The sequence below is a fragment of the Nuphar pumila genome, chromosome 4, assembly GCF_984573655.1.
Source record: "Nuphar pumila chromosome 4, dmNupPumi1.hap1.1, whole genome shotgun sequence".
NCBI classification, from domain to species: Eukaryota; Viridiplantae; Streptophyta; class Magnoliopsida; order Nymphaeales; family Nymphaeaceae; genus Nuphar; species Nuphar pumila.
Window position 1 is genome coordinate 17,212,205 of NC_143252.1, and position 20,808 is coordinate 17,233,012.

Below are 20,808 nucleotides of genomic sequence, written 5' to 3' on the forward strand. Positions count from 1 at the left end.
CATGTTGAATTCATCTATAAAGTCAGATTTGATAAAAAAAACTTATGGGGATGACACGGTTTGAGTGGAACCGAACTAATGATTAACAAGTCAAGTCTGAGCCAAAGCTCAGCTCGGATTCGAAGTAAATCCAAGCCACCCGGGTGGACCATTGTTTCGTAAATTTAAACAAAAATCAAGGGCATTTCTCGAATTTCAGTTGAACAAACGCAAAATACCCTGCTCCCCGAGACAAAGGAGAGAGAGAGTGAAGGGAAAGGAAAGGTGGAGAGAGAGAGGAGAGAGAGAGAGAGGGAATGGCGATGGCGGGGTACAGCGGCGGCAGGCGGAGGGCGCTACTTTTTCTGGGCAGCAATTTCGCGGGGCCGAACTTGCTGAGGCACTCCTTCGTTGCTTCTAGAACCTTCTCGTCGGCGTCGGAGGAGAATGACGTCGTGGTGATCGGCGGCGGCCCCGGCGGGTACGTGGCAGCGATCAAGGCCGCGCAGCTCGGCCTGAAGACGACGTGCATAGAGAAGAGGGGAGCCCTGGGAGGCACCTGCCTCAACGTCGGTTGCATCCCTTCCAAAGTAAATCCTCTCTCCCCCTTTGTGTCTGTTACTAGATTCATAGTGGTAATTATTGATTTTGTATCAGATCCGGAGATTGATTACGATTTCGTCAGACTGCCTTCCGATTTCTTGAGTTTTTTTGAGATTTTCTGCGACATAATTCGATTTGTTGGTTATTCTTTATAGGCTTTCGATTGATACTGATTGAATTTAGACAGATGAACTCACAACAAGTTTACTTGGTGTTATTATCCGCGTCTCTAATTCAATGGAGTTTTCTATTATGTTGCTTGCCTACGGGATGGAACGATGATTTTGATGTTTGGTTCGGAGGGAGAAAAAGGGGCAGAAATTACAAGAGAAATAATCGTTTGATTTGTCGATCCTCGGACTCAGAGAAGGAAATCATGAAAAATTTCTTTTCTTTTCTTTTTTAAATCTAATATGCAGTTCAGTTGTACTCTTTTAGTTGCATTTCAGTTACCTGATTAACGTCAAGGAGTTGGGTCTGGGTAATTTATATTTGTTGTCAAAAGGTTTTTTTGTGTTTTATAAAGTGATTTGTTGTTTTTGTATGCGAATAAATAACTGTGAAATCCCCAAAAGATGAAGAAAAGCTTTCTATAACAAAAAACAACTGGAAGACTAGCTAAAGCTTGTTATCTGTTATGCTCGTATCTTAAAAAGTGTTCTGTTCTATGTGCGCTTAGGTTGTCCATTTCTTTCTCATTGCTGGTTAGTATTATTTATCGAGAAGCACATATTTGTTGATGAAATTGATTTTTTTAGTTTCTTCCTATTAAATTCAAGTTTTAGTTTTTCTTTTTCTCACATCTATTCAATGTGTGAATTGAAGTCGGTGCATTTTGTAAAATCACTTATACATTGTGTTATGTATCACTTGATTCTGGATTGAGGATTTGATAGTTAGCACATTTTAGATACCCATGGATCTATTAAAATCAGTTGGGTTAGGTCTAGTGAGGTTGGTTCCTTGTATTGTATCAGGTTTACCCTACCCGCTCAAGCCCCTGCTTTTAGTAAATTGTAGATTATTAGGAATGCTAAAGTTTGAATAGATGATAATATTTTCAAAGTGTTGCATAAATTGAGCTTATCACATTAATCTTAGGGGTGTGTCTAGGAGATTCTCCTAGAGCTTTCAAGATCTGTTTTTTTTTTCTTTTTTGATATTGATTTTATGAGTGTTTATTTAAAATTTTTGAAATTTATTAAAATATCTTTGCTGAGAATCTTAGATATTCCCAAAGATGTCTGTGATAGCTATATGGACTGTGACAAGTACATAATTGAGTTATTTAGATGAAAATGTTGCTTCTCTTGCCATTCCTCATTGTCAAGGGTGCTCCTTTGGATGACGTAATTTCTTACTGATCGCAGACCTGTGGCTTTTTTATGGCCATTTGCAGTTGCCCAATTTCTGTAGATACTCCCCTTTATAGGAGACTTCCTCCTACATGTGATACATGGAAAAGTCTAGAATTCATAGTTGCTTACCAATAATAATCTAAAGAGGCAATTGCAATGTGATCTGAAAACCACAAATGTCGGGCTCCATTTATGCTTTATTACATTCAGTAATTTCAATTTATGATTGTTCTTGTTACATAACATCCTTTTGCAAGTAATAATAAAGTCATGTGCACTCGCAATAACTTAGGTGTCAATATGCAACGATAGCCTCTCTTATTCATATCTCAGGATGGGAGGCTTGGACCTCATTTTTAGACTCAACCTGGCCTAAATTGGGCTTAGGCTTGGCACTAGATGATGGGCCATGGGCTAATCAAACAACCTGCGACCAATGAACAGGCCCATGGGCACAGTCAAAATTAGGCCTGGCTTGGCCCAGCCCTTTCTTCATTGAAAAATGGGGCTGCCCATGGCCTGAACCCTTTTGGGCATGGTCTGGGTAGGATTTTAGCCCTGGCCCAACCTGAATCTGGGTTAAGCTTGACATGGTCTGTGATGCGCTGAGCTTGACTGGGCCTAACCCATTGGGTTGTCTAAGATGTTGGGTCAGCTCCACCCGTCGCTGAACCCTAATCATCTCTCAACTCTTACATTCTACTTTTGATGAGCTGTAATGGCCATGAAAAACTGCTATTTGCCTAATTTTCCCAATACCGTTCTAACGCTTAGACTTCCTGAGCAAATGATAACTTTTAGGATGATGAAGTTGCTTCAATAGAAGACAAGTAGGAGGAAAATATGATTATATGTCTTGTTATGAATCCAATGAAGGTTTACTGCTTAACTCTATGGGAAAAGTTCACTAGGTGTTTCATTCATGTTGGCAAAGCTTTATAAGAAAAATCCTCTCACCAAACAAATAGCTTCTTTTATTCTCAATTGTATGATTAATCCATTTGGAAGGTAGTGCAGAAGCCATGCGTCATAGTGCTATTGCTATCTTCTTTATAACATGGCCAGAAAGAAGGCAACTCCACCATGATGGATCTCCTTTGCCTTCTTATATTGTACCAATGTATGCTTTTGCTTTTCTTGATCTTTTGGTCTGTTTTCTATCATTTTTTAGTGTTCTGATCTGGATTGTAAGTTTGACCAATTTTGAATTAGTTTTGTGGTTAATGGCTATGAGTTGGGGAAGTGATCACTTGAGGAGCTCAAAATTAGGGTACATGTTGTAGAGGATGTATGAATCTTGCCTACATGATTAAATAAAAAAAGTATCTTTAGGAATGTCATTCCTTGATTGTCATTATAATGAGAGCAATTTGCTGTGGATGAATCTGTCAATTAGGAATAAAAACTTCCCTTTTTTAATGAAGTTAGAGATTTTCTGAGCCATCAATCTTCATTTTATCCACTATTATGTATGGGGAGTTGTTCCAGTTAAAATGTCTATTTAGAGGTGTCGTTGTTATCATGTTCATTCTGATCCTTGGCCTATTCAATTAGGATTGCCATTGCCTCACATTTCATCATCTGTCTCTAAGGTTAGGTCCCAAGTCACTTCTCACCTTCATGGGTACTTTACTAAGCTGCTAATGATCAATGTTGACAGAAAGATGGATGTGCCAATGACGACAAAGAAGCAACAAAATCTGTCTGCTTTCCTTCTAACAAAGACAATCTTAGAGCAAATTGGGAATGCAAAACGAAATCTAAGATAGTTGATGTGAAGGATTGATGCTTGCTTCCTACTACAAGGATACTATCAAGAATATGATTTTGTGCTTTATTAGACCATGGACCATACCTTTTGGCCTTTTATTTTTGTCTACCTTTTTAAAGCTAAAATCCTAGTATTTATCTTGAGGATGAACTATGTGGAACAAATAAAGGAAGGACTGACCTGGGGAACCTAGCCCACTTGAATGTTTCTTAGAAAGCCATTGCTGCTACTGCTTTCTGCATTGAAGAATGAGATTCTCCTGGAAGTTCTTTTGTAACATGTCTTTCTTTTGTATTCTGAGTAACCACTGATAAAATCATTCCCATATTCAGGAGTATCGCTGATGTTTTGAAAATATCATGATAATGTCAGCATTTTTGGGTAAACCAAAATTATTGGCCATATATCAGGATATTTTCAAAATATCGCGATAATATCACGATAGTTTCATAATATTTTTGGAAAAATTCTGTTTTTAGTAATATTTTAACCCTACTTTTTCTATCCTTTTTGTTTCTTTTCTATTTTAAAACCTTTTAAAACTTGTTTCGTTATATTTTTTGCAAGAAAAATAATGGAAGACTTATTATTTTCTTATCATTACTTAGATTTTTCAATTTTTTAAACTTCTGAGATCTTCTCAGGAAAAACCGCTTCGACTCTGAGAAAAAACCCTCCGCAATGAATGATATAGGTGACTGATGCTTCCCATTGAATGTGCTAGTTTAGGGTGAACCACCAACAGGCAGTAGTGAAGCCGTTGAGACTGAAGGGTGTTGTTATCTGGAGGACTTTATTACAAATTTTCGCATATGAAATCAATCTGTAGGTTTAATAGATCTCAAACTATCTCAGATGAACTTATGGATTAAAGACATAGAGTGTCATATTTGGAACCAAATTGTTTGATGGCCTTTGTACCAAAACTCTGCATTCTTATATGGAAATCTGATTGAATATACCTGCATTAAGTATCATCAGGCTTCTGAGATTCTTGGTTTTATTGGTATATTTGTCTTCTTGGTTTTATTGGTATATCACGAGATAAGAGATTTGAAATTCTCCCATGAAGCCTGGCTTAAGGATTTATATTTCCATGTGCTGGAAGCTTTCTGCAGTGCCTTGTTGACCCTACTGTTTGTCAAATGATTAGTATCTGTTTTACTAGCTCCTTGTAGCAATATTTTCTTCACTACATTGACATTAATAGGGAATCAGCTGCCTCTTTTGGTGTTTGTATTGGTTTGCTTCTTTTTTTGGGGTTGCATGATGTCGATTGATCTTGTGAAAAGACTGAATGTGTGTTTATGTGCTCTATTTCTTTGATTATTATTGTAATGGTGGGGATGAAACTATATCTGGGCTGTGCATATGACTTAGAGTCCGGAGTTCTATAACCATGTCAACTCTTTGGGCCTTTGGGGTTGACATTGAGAATTTCGTTGGGGCGTTCCCTACTGAGCGACGCGCTATACTCTATAGGCCCGGATGCAGTGATAAATGGGCAAGGGTTGCTAGGTCGTCGCCTGAAAGCGATGCGTCACACCGACGCCCAAGTGTGGTGTCAAGTAGGCAAGGGTTCCCTCACTTTGTTGGACGGGTGGGGGTAAAGAAGTTAGTCCAAGACCATAAAATTAGGTTAGTCACTTGGAACATAGGGTCTTTAACTGGTAAGTTGGTAGAGTTAGTAGATGTTATGTGTAGGAGAAAAATTGATATTTTATGTCTACAAGAGACCAAATGGGTAGGTGAGAAAGCAAAAGTGATAGAACCTTGGGGATATAAGATTTGGTATACAAGAATAAATAGGAATAGGAATGGAGTAGGGATTGTTATGAGTCGTGAGTTTATAGATAATGTAGTTGAGGTCCGTAGGAAGAGTGATAAGATTTTACTTATTAAATTAGTATTAGGTACGGATATTATTAATATTATTAGTGTTTATGCACCTCAAGTAGGTTTAGATGATTCCATTAAGCGTCAATTTTGGGAAGATTTAGATGAAGTAGTACAAGGGATATCTTATGGAGAAAAGCTTTTCATCGACGATGACCTTAATGGGCATGTAGGCATTAGTAGGGATGGATTTGAGAGTATCCATGGAGGCTATGATATAGGAGAAAGAAACGAAAGTGGAGAAAGGATTTTAGATTTTGGTTTGTCCTATGATATGATCTTAGCAAACACTTGGTTTAGGAAGAGGGAGTCTCACCTAGTAACATTTAAAAGTGGGGTTAATATGAGTCAGATAGATTTTTTCCTAATTAGAAAGAGAGATAAGGGTTGTTGCATCGATTGTAAGGTTATACCGAGCGAAAGTGTAGCTACACAATATAGAGTCTTAATTTTAGATCTTAGAATTAGACAATGCCGCAAAAGGGATAGACATATGATAGATCCTAGAATTAAGTGGTGGGCACTGAAAGGAGCTAAACAAGGAATGTTTGTAGAGCAGGTAGTTAAGGAAGTTGATTGGTGTCTCGAGGAGGATTCAGAATCAATGTGGAATAAGATAGCGGGTGACATGAGAAAGGTGGCTAAGGAGGTATTGGGTGAGTCTAAAGGCGGTGCATCGCTAGGTAAGGATACATCGTGGTGGAACGAGGATGTCAAATTAGCTATTAAGGTTAAAAGAGAGTATTATAGAAATCTAAGTAAGAGTCGTGATAATGAGAATTTGGATAAGTATATGATAGCAAAGAAGGAAGCTAAAAAGGTAGTTCGAAACGCGAGGGATAAGGTATATAAGGAGGTTTATGACAAGTTGGATACCAAAGAGGGCGAGAAGAATATTTATAGGCTTGCAAAGATGAGAGATAGGAAATCGAGGGATCTGGGTATGGTTAGATGTATCAAAGATGAAACGCAAAGGCTTTTAGTCAAAGATGAGGAGATTAAGGAGAGATGAAAAGATTATTTTGATAAACTATTTAATGAAAGTCATGCTCAGGATCTTGGAGACTTCTCTATTCCTTTTCATGAGATAAATCATGACTTCATGCGCAAGATTCAAAAGAAAGAAATTGTAGAGGCTTTGAAGAAAATGAAATCAAGAAGGGCAGTTGGCCCAGATGGTATACCTATCGAGGCTTGAAAATGCTTGGGAGATAAAGGTTTAGAATGGTTGACAAATCTTTTTAACAAGATTTGGCGAACAAATAAGATGCCTAATGAGTGGAGGACTATGTCACACGGACTCGGCTAAGGAGGTGCCGCACCCGAGTCGACACGCCCCGACACGGGTGCGGACTCGGGTGCGGCTTCGGACTCGGCTCGGACTCGGTCAACGCCGAGTCAGACTCGGTCAACGAGTCCAGGCCGAGTCCGTCCACATTTTGGACTCGGTCAACTTTGACCGAGTCCAAAAATGTCCCTAAAAAACTAATTTTTTATATTTTTTATTTAAAAAAATATATATAAAAAAAGGCACTGTGACTGTGCAGTCTTTGCAGTGTGCACAGTCTGTGACTGTGCACAGTGCACAGTCTTTGCAGTGTGCACAGTGCACAGTATATGACTGTGCACAGTGCTGTGCCTGTGCACAGTCTGTGACTGTGCACAGACACCTGTGGCATTTTAAAAATAAAATAAAATTTTATATATATATATATATATATATATATATATATATATATATATATATATATATATATATATATTTGCCGAGTCCCCGTGTCCAAAAATTTTAAAATTGTGCCGCACCCGTGTCGCACCCGCACCCGCACCCGCACCCGCACCCATGTGACATAGGTGGAGGAAGAGTACTTTGATGCCTCTATATAAGAATAAGGGTGATATACAAGATTGCACAAACTATCGTGGTATAAAACTCATGAGTCATACTATGAAACTTTGGGAGAGGGTGATTGAGTCTAGGTTGAGGAAGGTTGTCATGATATCGGAGAAGCAATTTGGTTTTATGCTTGGAAGATCAACTATGGAAGCTATACATCTTCTTAGACAACTTATTGAGAGAAATAAAGAGAGGAACAAATATTTGCATATGGTTTTTATTGATTTGGAGAAGGCATACGATAGAGTACCTAGGGACGTTCTCTGGTGGACAATGATGAAAAAAGGTGTTTCTCTCAAGTACATTAGTATAATTAAAGATATGTATGAAGGAGTAGTAACCAATGTCCGCACTTGTGGAGGGGTGACAACCAATTTTCCTATAACAGTTGGGTTACATCAAGGATCTGCTTTAATCTCTTTCCTATTTGCTATAGTGATGGATGAGCTTACAAGATCAATTCAAGAAAATGTGTCGTGGTGTATGTTGTTTGCTGATGATATTGTTTTGATTGATGAGTCTAGAGCTGGGGTTAACGCTAAGTTAGAATTATAGAGACATACATTGGAAGCAAGAGGTTTTAAGTTGAGTAAGAGTAAGACAGAATATATAGAATGTCGGTTTAGTAAGCAACGAAGTAGTGATGGGAGTGTAGTGAAGCTTGGTGAGCAAGAAATACCGGTGGATGATTGTTTCAAATATTTGGGATCTATCATTCAAAAGTATAGAGAAATTGATGGAGATGTAAATCATAGGATAAAGGTTGGGTGGATGAAATGGAAAAGTGCAACTGAAGTGTTGTGCGATCGTAGAATGCCATTGCGGTTGAAGGAAAAGTTTTATAGGACGACTATTAGGCCCGCTTTACTATATGGTACGGAATGTTGGGCTGCCAAGAGACATCATATTCAAAAAATGAGTGTAGTTGAAATGCGTATGTTGAGATGGATGTGTGAAAATACAATAAAAGATAAGATTCGGAACGAGGAGATACGTAAGAAGCTAGGCGTTGCACCCATTGAAAATAAGATGAGAAAGAATCGTTTACGGTGGTTTGGACATATTTGGCGAAGGCCTAATGATGCTCCAGTTAGAAGGATGGAGAAATGGGAAAATATATTAGTTAAAAGAGGTCGGGGTAGGCCTAAGAAGACATGGATGGAGATGATAGGAAAGGATATGAATGTTTTAAACCTCACCGAGGACATGGCATTGGATAAAAATGATTGGAGGAGAAGGATTCATGTGGAAGACCTAGAATGATTTTCTTTTTTGGTTCATATCGCCGACCCCAATTGTTTTGGGATGAAGGCGTAGTTGTTGTTGTTGTTGTTGTTGTATTACTTGGAGTTTTGTAAATAGGCTATGCACATAGGGGTCAGCTTTCTTTATCTAACATCCCTATCTAGTTCAAATAATGTCAATGAGATCTGTTGCATCTGCAGTATTTGATGAAAAAAACCACATTTTCCTATCATCAATGAATCATACATCATACATTAATTGTTGTGATGGTTATTCAAGTACAAAACTTTGAAGATGTTCCAGTCATTCAGCAACACCTAGCAAACTTCTGTACTTTGTAGATGGCCCTGGATTCAGATAATATGTCCTCAGTTTTGCTGTATGCATAAACCAAAATTTCCCTAAGGTGGATGTTCCAATCCTCTCATAGTGCATGGGATTAAGTTATTTGCTGTGTTGCATATTTCATGCGAAAGTAATGTCTTGGTACTGGTTATTCTTAATTTCAGGCTCTACTCCATTCGTCTCACATGTACCATGAAGCTAAGCATGCATTTCCTTCACACGGAGTCAAGTTTTCTCAGCTTGAACTTGATCTCCCAGCTATGATGGCCCAGAAAGATAAAGCTGTTTCCAACCTTACTAAGGGAATTGAAGGACTTTTCAAGAAGAATAAGGTTACCTACGTGAAGGGTGCAGGGAAACTCATCTCTCCTAGTGAAGTTGCTGTTGATGGTCTTGATGGCTCAAGCTCCGTTGTAAAAGGCAAGAACATCATCATTGCCACTGGTTCCGATGTGAAATCACTCCCTGGAGTTGTCATTGATGAGAAGAAAATTGTTTCATCTACTGGTGCCCTAGCGCTTTCCGAGGTCCCTAAAAGGCTTGTGGTAATTGGTGCTGGTTACATTGGCCTTGAGATGGGCTCTGTCTGGGGTCGAATTGGTTCTGAAGTCACTGTCGTTGAGTTTGCACCTGACATTGTCCCATCCATGGATGGTGAGATTCGCAAGATGTTCCAACGCTCACTGGAAAAGCAGAAGATGAAGTTCATGCTCAAGACCAAGGTTGTTAGTGTTGACACGTCAGGCGCTGGTGTCAAACTCACAGTGGAGCCGTCTGCTGGTGGTGAGCAGAGTATCCTGGAGGCTGATGTGGTGCTTGTCTCAGCTGGCAGGACTCCATACACTAAAGGCCTTGGGATAGAAAGTTTGGGTATAAAGACAGATAAGATTGGACGCATTGAGGTTGATGAGCGGTTTACCACAAGCGTCTCAGGGGTATATGCGATTGGTGATGTTATACCAGGACCGATGCTAGCACACAAGGCCGAAGAGGATGGTGTAGCATGTGTGGAGTTCATAGCAGGAAAAGCTGGGCATGTTGATTATGACAAAGTGCCAGGGGTTGTGTACACAAACCCAGAGGTAGCTTCAGTTGGTAAAACAGAAGAGCAGGTGAAGGCATCAGGAATTGAGTACCGAGTTGGTAAGTTTCCTTTCTTAGCAAACAGCAGAGCAAAGGCAATTGATTCAGCAGAGGGTGTAGTCAAAATACTGGCAGAGAAGGAGAGTGACAAGATTCTTGGGGTGCATATCATGGCATCAAATGCTGGTGAGCTCATTCATGAAGCGGTGCTTGCGCTGCAGTATGGCGCATCAAGTGAGGACATTGCACGCACCTGCCATGCACACCCAACCCTAAGCGAGGCTGTGAAAGAGGCAGCAATGGCTACATATGATAAACCAATTCATATTTAGAGTGGTTAACAGTGGTTGTTGCATTACTGTTGGACAGTTATTTTGGTGTTTCTGCAGATTTTGGAATAATTTTCGTTTGAAGTTCCTTTTTTTTAATTTAACTTTTGGAATAATCTCATGTTCCAGTTTTTCCTTGTAATTTGTCATGAAGCCTTATAAGATGATGAATGAAAGAAAATGAGACTTGAGAAAAATGCTACCACATCGGTGCTTTTAAGGTGAAGTCCTGCAAAAGGATTTCTGTTTACAGTTAGTAATCAGCGAGACTTTACAATAAAATGCTTCATCTGATAAACCATTATGAATAGTTTTTGTGCAGTATGGGTTGCGTGCTATGTTTCTTGTTTTATCTTATGCAGCCATTCCTGTTCTAGAAACTTATGAATGACACGCTGTTTCAGCATGTCATGTCAGTGTTCTATGGTGCTCCTAAGAGCTCTCTCGCTTTTTAACTGAACTAAAATCTGTTGAACCTGATAGAAATTTTAGCGGTCATCATATTAACTGTTTGTGTATGTTTAGGTAAACAAGTAGCATGATACTGAAGGGGCTATGCTCTGGAAAATTACAAGCAGGCATGCTAGCCGCCATGCAAGGTCATTTGCCTAAACTTTATTCATTATATGAAGTTGGTGAAAATTTCTGGGTGGACAACGCCAAATGGGCTGGTTTTGGGCTTCCATGTGCAGCCCAAGCTCGATAACAAATGGGCTTGCCCAAGCCCAACTAGTAAAAGGGCCAGGCCTGGATAGGCATCACAATCAGATTCATGATATCCAGTTATCACAAACGAGTTCCTTTGAAGCTACTATTCTTGTCTTCATACTTTTTCATGGCAATCTCTCAGGAAATGCTTTCATCCATCCACATAATATATATATATATATATATATAACCTAAAAGAGCTGAAATTGTTGAAATTCTATTACACTATAAAATTACAGTCTGATATGCACATTTCCAAAGGAGCATGGAGGTATATTTCCCTGTGCTTTGTTGCCATGGTGCCATTCAATAGTTCTGCATTGTCTTCCTAGTGGAAGTCTACCTCTCAATCAGTACGTTCCTGTTCAGCCTCTGCCTATGTGCCAACAAGAGTATGGTTCCTCCGGCTGAAGTGATTCTGACTGCTTTAGTTTTTTCATTTAATCATGTGTCCTCGAAACCTGAATATGTGATTTTTGTTTGTCAAAGAATCACGCAAAAGGAGCCCCTATATATGTTAGATGCGCACAGGCACATACGTGAAAATATATCACATACAGTATACCTACTCAGAATGCACATACATGCCAATATATTGCAGATAATATACCTACTCAAAATACAGTTGCATGCTAATTTATCTCATATAGAATGCCTGCTCAAAAAGCACATACACACCAATATGATGCACATAACGTACATACTCAAAATGTATATACATGCCAATGCAAAAAAAGATAATATAGATGCTCAAAATGGATGACTCAAGAAACCTCAACATTAATACACATGCCGCTACATACATAGCATACCTATTGAATATGCGAATTCACGGAATATTTAGCACAGAATATAGGGAAAGTATTTGCTACTCTCATGGGTAAGGAACCCCTTGTTGGGACTCATATGAAAAGGTTGCTTTCACCAAATCTCACCCTATCAATGTATTCAACATGGTCAAGATGACATGAATTGACCCTTGGAGGGTTCACTTGGATCAATCAATACATATACATAAGCAAAACAACCAAAAATTCTCAGCACTGTGTTAGCCACTTCTTCTACCCAAAAATTATTTAGAAGTTGTTTTTTACTTAACATACTTCTTGTCATTTTCACCACGATTTTATTTTTCTTTTTCTTATGTGTTGCATAGTTAGGATCATTTGCCAGGTGAGTAGTTCGTTTGTTCATACCTGGTTCATACGTCAATGTATGCAAGGGCATAGATCCTTGGGTAAAGATTAAAAATTTTGAGGACTATACTTTGAAGTTAACCCTCTTTCTGTTTTAATTGAAGGACAAAACCAAGTATTGATTGAAGTCTTTAGACACTATAGAAATAGGGTTCTGGGATCAAATGCAGAAGTACTTTTCTATTGGTCAAACAAATCAATTTAGGTGAGTTATTACCAGCTTCATAGAGTTAGATGATGAGCAGTTTCATGAAACCTAGGAGAGGATGAATGATCTCTTTAGGAAGTGTCTCCACCATCAGGTGCCGAAATGACAATTGGTTCAGTGCTTCTATGACGGTTTTTCTGAGCGAAATCGTCAGATGATCAATTCTTCTTATGGGGGCACTTTCATGTTGAAAAGCGAGGATGAGGCATGACATTTGTTTGATACTTTGAGTGAGAATTCATTACATCATGCCTCTAGTTCACGTGCTGAGAGAGTCACACTAGAGATTATAAAGAAAGGTGGTGCCCTGGAGGCTGGAGAAGAAATTGAGTTACGGAGCAAAGTGGACTTGATCACTCAGAAGCTAGATCAACTTTTTATTGGCCCCATCACCTACTCATACAGTGTGTACTCTGTGCGCTAGCTTGGCGCATGTTATTATTGAGTGTCCTTTAGCATCTCAGTACCCTGAATTTGCTCAAGAACAAGTTCAAGCTACTCAGAAATTTGCCCAACCTGTGAACAATTTATTTTCTACTACTTATAATCCAGGTTGGCAAAATCATTCTAACTTTTTGTGGAAGAACTCATAAGCTTTGGTTCTCATCCCTCCACCACAATAGGTTAGGCCTAATGCATTCACTCAGACCTATCAGAGGGCAAGCTATCCACAGTCTTCTCCTATGTTTTCCACAATGACCACATCACAATTGTCATTTGAGGAGAGACTTATCTAGGCACTTTAGGAGGTGAAAACCTCAAATCAAAATGCTTTTGAGAAGTGCAATCAAGTGCTAAACTCTCACACACAATCTATAGCTAAATTAAAAACTCAAATGGGACAATTAGCAAAGGCATTAACTAGGAGAAATGTGGGTAGTTTGCCAAGTCAACCTGTGATGAACCACAAGGGCAAGGATCCCATGTATTGCCTATGTATAATAGACTTTCATCAGCTACAGGCTAAGGTAATTATGGTTCTTAGGAGTAGATGAGAATATCAGTCAGTTCTGAGAAAGACGATAGATGAGTCAGGTGAGACCATGCTTTCTACTTCGGCTCAGTCATCTACCCCAACGAAAGGCAAGGATAGAGGTGAGACTTCTAAGAAGGAAGATAATCCCCCAACATATGTTCATAAACTACCCTATCCCAAAGCCTTGAAGTTTCTAGGAGGCATTAGCAAGCAAGGCATCAAGATGCAAGATATGCTTGAAGTTTTTAAGTGTAGATCAACCTACCCCTACTAGATGTCATCCAGCAAGTGCTGACATATGCCATGTTTTTGAAGGAGCTTTACACGCAGAAGCATAAATCAAGGAGCAAGATTCCTACCAAAGTTCTCCTAATAGAGTAGGTGAGTTAGGTGCTTCAGCACCAAACTTCACCTAAGCTTAAGGATCCTAGTGCCCCTATTATCTCATGTGTTATAGGGAATATCAAGATTGAGAGATCATTGTTAGATCTTAGGGCTAGTATGAATATATTACCAGGATATTTCTATGATTCATTTGGATTAGGAAAGATGAAACCAACTCCTATGACCCTACAACTAGCAGATCGTTCTGTCAAGGTTTTAAGAGGAATACCGATAGACGTTCTAGTCAAGGTAAATGAGTTCTATTTTTTAGTCGACTTCATTATCTTGGACATGGAGGGCGCAGACAACCAGTGCTAGACTTCGATTATTTTAAGTTGACCATTTTTTACAATGGCCAATGCATGTATCAACTGTCGTACCGAAGCGATGGATGTCTCATTTGGCAATAGCAAAGTAAGATTGAACATCTTTAATGCTGCCATGGGACCTACTGGAGATGAGGCCTGCTTCCATGTGGATATTATTCAAGAGTTCATGGAAGAAGACTCTGACTTGCTGTTGAGTAAAGATTTATTAGATGTGTATTGTACAGTAGGAGATAACCTAGAGAGGGATTATATAGATATGTCTTTGATCATGTCGAGTACCCTCCCTTGGAAAGGAGGATTTGAATATCTTCCGCTTTAGCTGAGACACCAGCACCGTTTTTGATTGACTGTCCTCCAGAGCTTTTACCAGCTTCACTCAAATGCATATCTCAAGAGAATAGATTGATTGAGGTTTTGCAAGAGCACAAGGCAGCGATAGGTTGGGCAGTGGCATATCTCAGAGGGATAGGCTCATCCTTTTGCATGCATAGGATTCACTGTGAAGAAGGATTTAAGCCTGTGTGAGACATATAGAGGAGGCTGAATCCCAATATGAAAGAAGTGATCAAGTGGCTTGATGCAAGAATAATTTACCCCATCTCAGACAGTCAGTGAGTGAGTCCAGTTCAAGTAGTTCCTAAGAAGTCTAAACTCACAGTAGTTGAAAATGAGAAGGGGGAGAATATTCCTATGAGGACCACGATAGGGTGGCGAGTCAATATTGATTATAGAAAACTTAATGCAATAATGCAGAAGGACCACTTCCCGTTGTCATTCATTGATCAGATCTTGGAAAGACTCACTGGGTAAAGCTACTTTTGTTTTCTGGATGGCTATTCAGGATACAACCAAGTAGCAATACACTCTTATGACTAAGAGAAGATGACATGTACATGTCCTTATGACACCTTTGCTTTCAGGCGTATGTTGTTTGGCCTTTGCAATGTCGCAGCTACATTTCAATGGTGCATGATGGTGATCTTCTTAGACATGGTGGATGATGTTATAGAGATCTTTATGGATGATTTTTCAGTCTATGGCTCTTCTTTTGATGATTGTCTTCATAAATTGACCAGAGTACTTAAACGATATATGAAGACAAATCTTGTTCTTAGTTGGAAAAAATGATGCAATTTTGAAAACAATAATTTTAAACCAAGAACCGCACACCAAATAATAATTTTCAAACCAGTTCTTGCACTCGTATAGAGTGGCACGTTAGATCGTCTCCTCAAAGAACGAGATTAAGGCAAACAATTTTACTTACAAACTCACTTTATTAATACCTCAAAGAAAAAAAATTACACTATCTCTGGATTACAATGCAAATAAGAAGACACAAAACAAAAGTAAATCCTAATCTAAACTCGGGTCCACTTTCGTGCATGACCAAAAAACTCTAAACGATATCCACCTTAGCCCGCCCTCCTTTTTGTTCAATAGCACACCGTAGAAGAATTACCTCCAAAAGCAAAACTACACTATATATATTCTATCAACTAACATAATAATTAAGCAACAAAATAAGAGTTAGTCAACTAAATTAATCTAACTAAAGCAATAAATTATCTAATTTACCACTAAAATAATTAAACGAGTAAAGCAATTATAGAAACTATACTATAGTCAAACTAAGTTAACTTACTCAACTTAACCTCTCTAGTTTTCTGATGAAAACTAGATCCTAAACCCTGCTAAAAATACTTCAACAAACCTAAAAACATGAATAACATCAAGGCATAAACGAGAATTAAGGAAAAATACTAAACTACCCTAAACTATGTACTAACAAACTCTCTACGGCTAAGACGAGGACTGTTTGGTTTGGACAGACTATGGGCAAGGCCAAAACAGAACGGATCGACACCAAACTTGGCTGAGATCTGGCTTAAACCTTAAACTTACATGGCCAACTTACCCCTGGACTAAACTCTATAAAAAACTAAGTCAAACAACAACAGAAAGGATGAAAATACCCCTACTATTATGAAATAAAGACTGCAATATGATAGAAACCCGATTTTCGACAACATAGTAGAGACAGTCAAATCAGCTCCAAATGGAATGAAACTTTTCAGAATTTAAGTCAACACCCTAACAAAGCTAACGAAACTTACCCTGAGTGAAAACTCCACAGAAAACCATATAAAATGATAACCCAAAGTCTGACAAAATTCTATCAATTTTCTGCAACTAACACTATTAATTATAACTTAATTATAATTAAAACTGACTAAACACGACTAAATTAAACTAAATTACTGACAATAACAGAAGTTTAATTACCGATAATCTATTCTAAAACACAAAATAACTAAAGAAAAGCAATTATACCACTGAAAATAGGTAAAACTAAATTATCTATACTAATTACAATATTGACAATAACCAAATAAACTAACAATTAAAAGTTATCAACTAAACTACTTAAAGCAAACAAAGACTAATTAATCCAGCAATTGAAACAAAGAAGTAATAATAATGCAAAGCAAATAAAAGAAATAAAAGTAAACTATCTAATTTAATATATCTAACTAAAGCTAACCAATGTCTAAGAAGCCCACGACTAGACTAGTTAACTAACTAACTTGAGCTATCCAACTAAAGTAATTAACAAAAACAAACGGAAAAGTAACTATCTAAACTGGACCCACCGAAGGATGATGCCTATCTCTTGGACCCACATTGACTTTCAAGACTTATCTTACCCAAAACTAGACTCAAACACACTAGGAAAGTGGGGACAATACTTTGACCAACTCTCAAAAGGAAAGTTACTAAAATTTAAATTAGATACTTTCTAAAACCTTAATCATGAAGCAAATTAGAAACTAAATACCTATCATAAACTTGCAACACAAGATTTTCTAAAAACTTAATTAACTAAATTAGAAAGTAGATTTTAAAAAAAAAAACTACTTAGGCAAACATTATTTACCAAATTAGAAAATAGAAATTCTAATCTAGCAACTTCCTAAACCACATGCAAGGCCCTAGAAAATTAACAACTAATCAATCTAATTAAACCAATCTAATGAAAAAATAACTCTTAATTACCTTAATGAGATTAAAACTAAGAAAAAAAATAATTTAAACTTGGAAAAGATTAGAACGTGATTTTGCAAAAACCAAATTTTGAACTTGTAAAAATTGGTTTTATGAAGGAAGAAAGAAAAGAGAAAACAGACCCTAAAATTGAATCCTGACAAAAACAAAGGAACAAAAATCACTAGAAAATTTGAAGTAGTTTGTGCTAAAAAAATTTGGGGATCAGAGTTGGGTCGGACCTGGATTCTGTAGAAACTAATTTTGCCGAATCAGGATAAAACCCTGATAAAATGTCAATATCTCTCAAACTACTGATCTAATTGACCCCAAATTTAGGATGTAAACTCCAGACATATACACCAGACTACTCCTCAAATTTCAGCCAAAAATAGCTTCGGTATTTGTGTGGAGGATCAAAACAATTTGTGGTTCTATTTTAGACTTGTCACCTGACAGGTTCTGGATAAATCTAGTTCTTGAATCCAAAGACACGACCAAAAACTTTTTTTTCTACAAATTAGATACATTAAACTGCTAGAAAAATAATAAAACAAAAATTAACTACCCAAGAAAGAAATCCAAATTGATTTTTTGAAAGTAGTTCAATAATCTTATTATGCTAAAACAACACCCTATTACTTATAAAGGAGACTAATCCCCCTTCACTAAAAACACCTAAACCAGATAAAAACGTGGAAAAAGAAGATATAATCCTAAATGTCTAAGCTATGATGCATCAACAAAAATATGAATGCAAAACCCTAATTAGACTCGATCTTAACTACAAGTGATGGGTGAGAAGACACACCTTAAGGGCTACTCGGCGAGTTTGGGGAAGAAAAGAGCAATCCAAAGCTTCAAAGACCATGCCACATGTCTCCTAGGTCTGCTTTTACATGTGTTCTCTTGTTGGAATCGATGTTGGACCCGAATCATCGAGGAGGGAGATTAATGGAGAAGAATAGAGGGCCGACAGTTGCAAAGAAGATTCTCGGCCGTCGACTATGGAGGTAGATGGCACTCTCACACCAAATCAGAGTAAGAAGTTCAAGCCACCTGTTCCTGCAAGAATATAAGAGAAAAATGCAGCAAACCACAGAGAAAATACGAAGGAAAACAATAGAGAAGAAGAAGCGTTGAGAGGAAGAAGATGGATCATGGAGGAAGAACGAGAGGACGTTGGAGAAGAAGAAGAAGAAGAAAGGGTTGTGATCTCCTAATGATGACCCCCCTTCATAATGAGAACAATTAGTTTTTATATTAAACAATTTGTTAAAAATTCGTAAAACACACCTAGGTTAGAAACTATTTAGAAAAAATAACCTAAAACCAACTACTTTCTAAAAACAAGGTTGGTGCCACCTATTGAAGGTAATTTTGCAATTTTCATACCTTGGGTCCTTGGATCTTCGGCAAACACGAATTTGGATTTGGTCCAAAGTTCAAGATGAAGGTTTTGGGTCGGATCTGGATCCAAATTACATTGAAATTTGATCCAATTACCTTGAAATAACTCTATCTTTCTCATTTTAAATCGATTTTGCACAAAATTTAATCCATGACTTCTTTATACCTACAACAACATAAACATGACTATTTATCTTATAAAAGCACATATAAGTGCATGAATTTATGATAAAATGATATGCATTTCATGCATCATCAGATACTGTTTACAAGGAAAAACTAAAGTTCAAGACAATCTCAGAGTGTATTTTTCACACATAATTGTATTTTAATAACCTGATATGCCCATGTTCTTCGAAGCAACATCGAGTATATACCTTAGTCAGGCACTTTCTTGGTATACCAATAATACTTAACAACTGAAGTCTTACCATATCATTCCCCAGTCTCAATAGTGAAAAAGTCATCTATTATCATGGTTAAAGACACAAGACCCAATATCGTGCATTTGGAAAAACTACATCTCAGAGTTCAATACCACCTTGTCCCTTATGATAACCATCCAAGGATCCCACCTTCTTAGAGGGCAACCAAGGAGCAAAATTAGTACACTATTTGAGTATTTTTTACATCTTTAAATTTTATACGCTCTTTTCACATAAAATGGTTTTGGATCTTATAACATTCATAGCATGTACTCATGTCATATGAGCTCCATATCGAGCTTAAACATGCATAATATCTCATGCATCATCCGATTGAGCTATTTCTCTGTTTGGACACAATTGTATACCCATCAATTACAATATGTGTCAATATGCGCTAATATGTGCCATGCATTGTATGCATCATAACATAATTTAAACTTTGCATTCAGTATAATTTTTTACAAAATCTTAGATATTTTTTATGATCTTGTGGTTGCAAGTCACAAGCACATCACTTTCTCAAGTATAGGCAACGAGGTGTAAGGGAGGATGTTGGTGTTGATAAGGAAAATAGTATAACTAGGTATCAAGAGCAGCAAATGCTCTTGGAATATGTTCATCTCACTTTACAACCAAGAAAATCCACTGTTGGCATTTAAAGAAAAAAAATCCACTGTTGGAATAACACCTGTGGTTATGTTGAGCCAGGATGCAGTGGCTGTGGTCCAAGTCTGGTACCACCTGGGTCCGAACCAAAACCGACCCGTTGACACTGCTACTTGTAAGTTGTGGGGAAAGAATTCTATGCCATTAGTGTATCTTTACCCCCATTTGATAAGAGATCTATCTTTGAGAGGTCTCTTATATTCATATCTCCCTTCTCCAACAGCAGGTTGTTTTCAGATTTGAAATGTGAGCTTTACTTAAAAAAGAGGAAAAAGGTTGTTTGTAATTTTTTATTGCAGTCTTACGTATGCATGTTTACTGCACAGACCGGTGGTGTCTGTTGGCTTGACATATCATGCCATATAACCTGGGAGCCATGAATCAGCCCAAATGGGAGGCAGAGAGCTGCCTTGGATATGTCGTTCATTTTAAAAATAAAAATGAATGACACCCCCATCAAAACAGTGAATATATTGGATGGCATTCATCTTGAGAGAGAGAGAGAGAGAGAGAACACTGACTTGTCCCGTCTCAGCGTCTCTATTTAAAAGGGTTTAAAGATTTTTTTAAATATTTAAAACACTATTTCATTTTTTTAATGACACAAGTCATCTGATGGTAAAAAAGTTGAGCGATTCAGCTGGATTCCCTACAGAGATTTGAATCGGCCGATTCTCTGAATCGTTTTGAAAATATCCAAGGCAACTCTTCCGCTAGATCTCCACATCAGGAACGTGCACACCTTCCTTTCCCCAGGGAGATCCAGACAACGCCAGCATGGGCCCAACTTCAAACGCTTTATACTGTTGCTTTCTGCTGTTTCCTCGATTACAAGGCAAGCATCTTAAATTATTGGATTTAATAATCGTTAGTTTCTTTTTTTGATTGGCAACAACGGTTAGTTAGTTTCTTATGATATTACCTGGATCATGAATTAGCAGATGCAAAACAG

General features: G+C 37.8%; 1 protein-coding gene across 1 annotated transcript; it reads left to right on the top strand.

The window, feature by feature from the left end:
- Positions 1 to 228: 228 nt before the first annotated feature.
- LOC149839528 (dihydrolipoyl dehydrogenase, mitochondrial-like) lies at positions 229 to 10,703 on the top strand. Its single transcript, XM_090002599.1, has 2 exons — positions 229 to 569; positions 9,259 to 10,703. The coding sequence occupies exons 1-2, from the start codon at positions 297 to 299 to the stop codon at positions 10,507 to 10,509; spliced, it is 1,524 nt and encodes a 507-aa protein (XP_089858725.1). The 5' UTR covers positions 229 to 296; the 3' UTR covers positions 10,510 to 10,703.
- Positions 10,704 to 20,808: the final 10,105 nt, after the last annotated feature.

What these genes read in the sequence shown, in the direction of transcription:
- LOC149839528 (XM_090002599.1), top strand. Translation starts at nt 297, where the DNA reads ATGGCGATGGCGGGGTACAGCGGCGGCAGGCGGAGGGCGCTACTTTTT. An exon ending in TCGGTTGCATCCCTTCCAAA is followed by an intron (nt 570 to 9,258) that starts GTAAATCCTCTC and finishes TCTTAATTTCAG; the next exon opens with GCTCTACTCCATTCGTCTCA.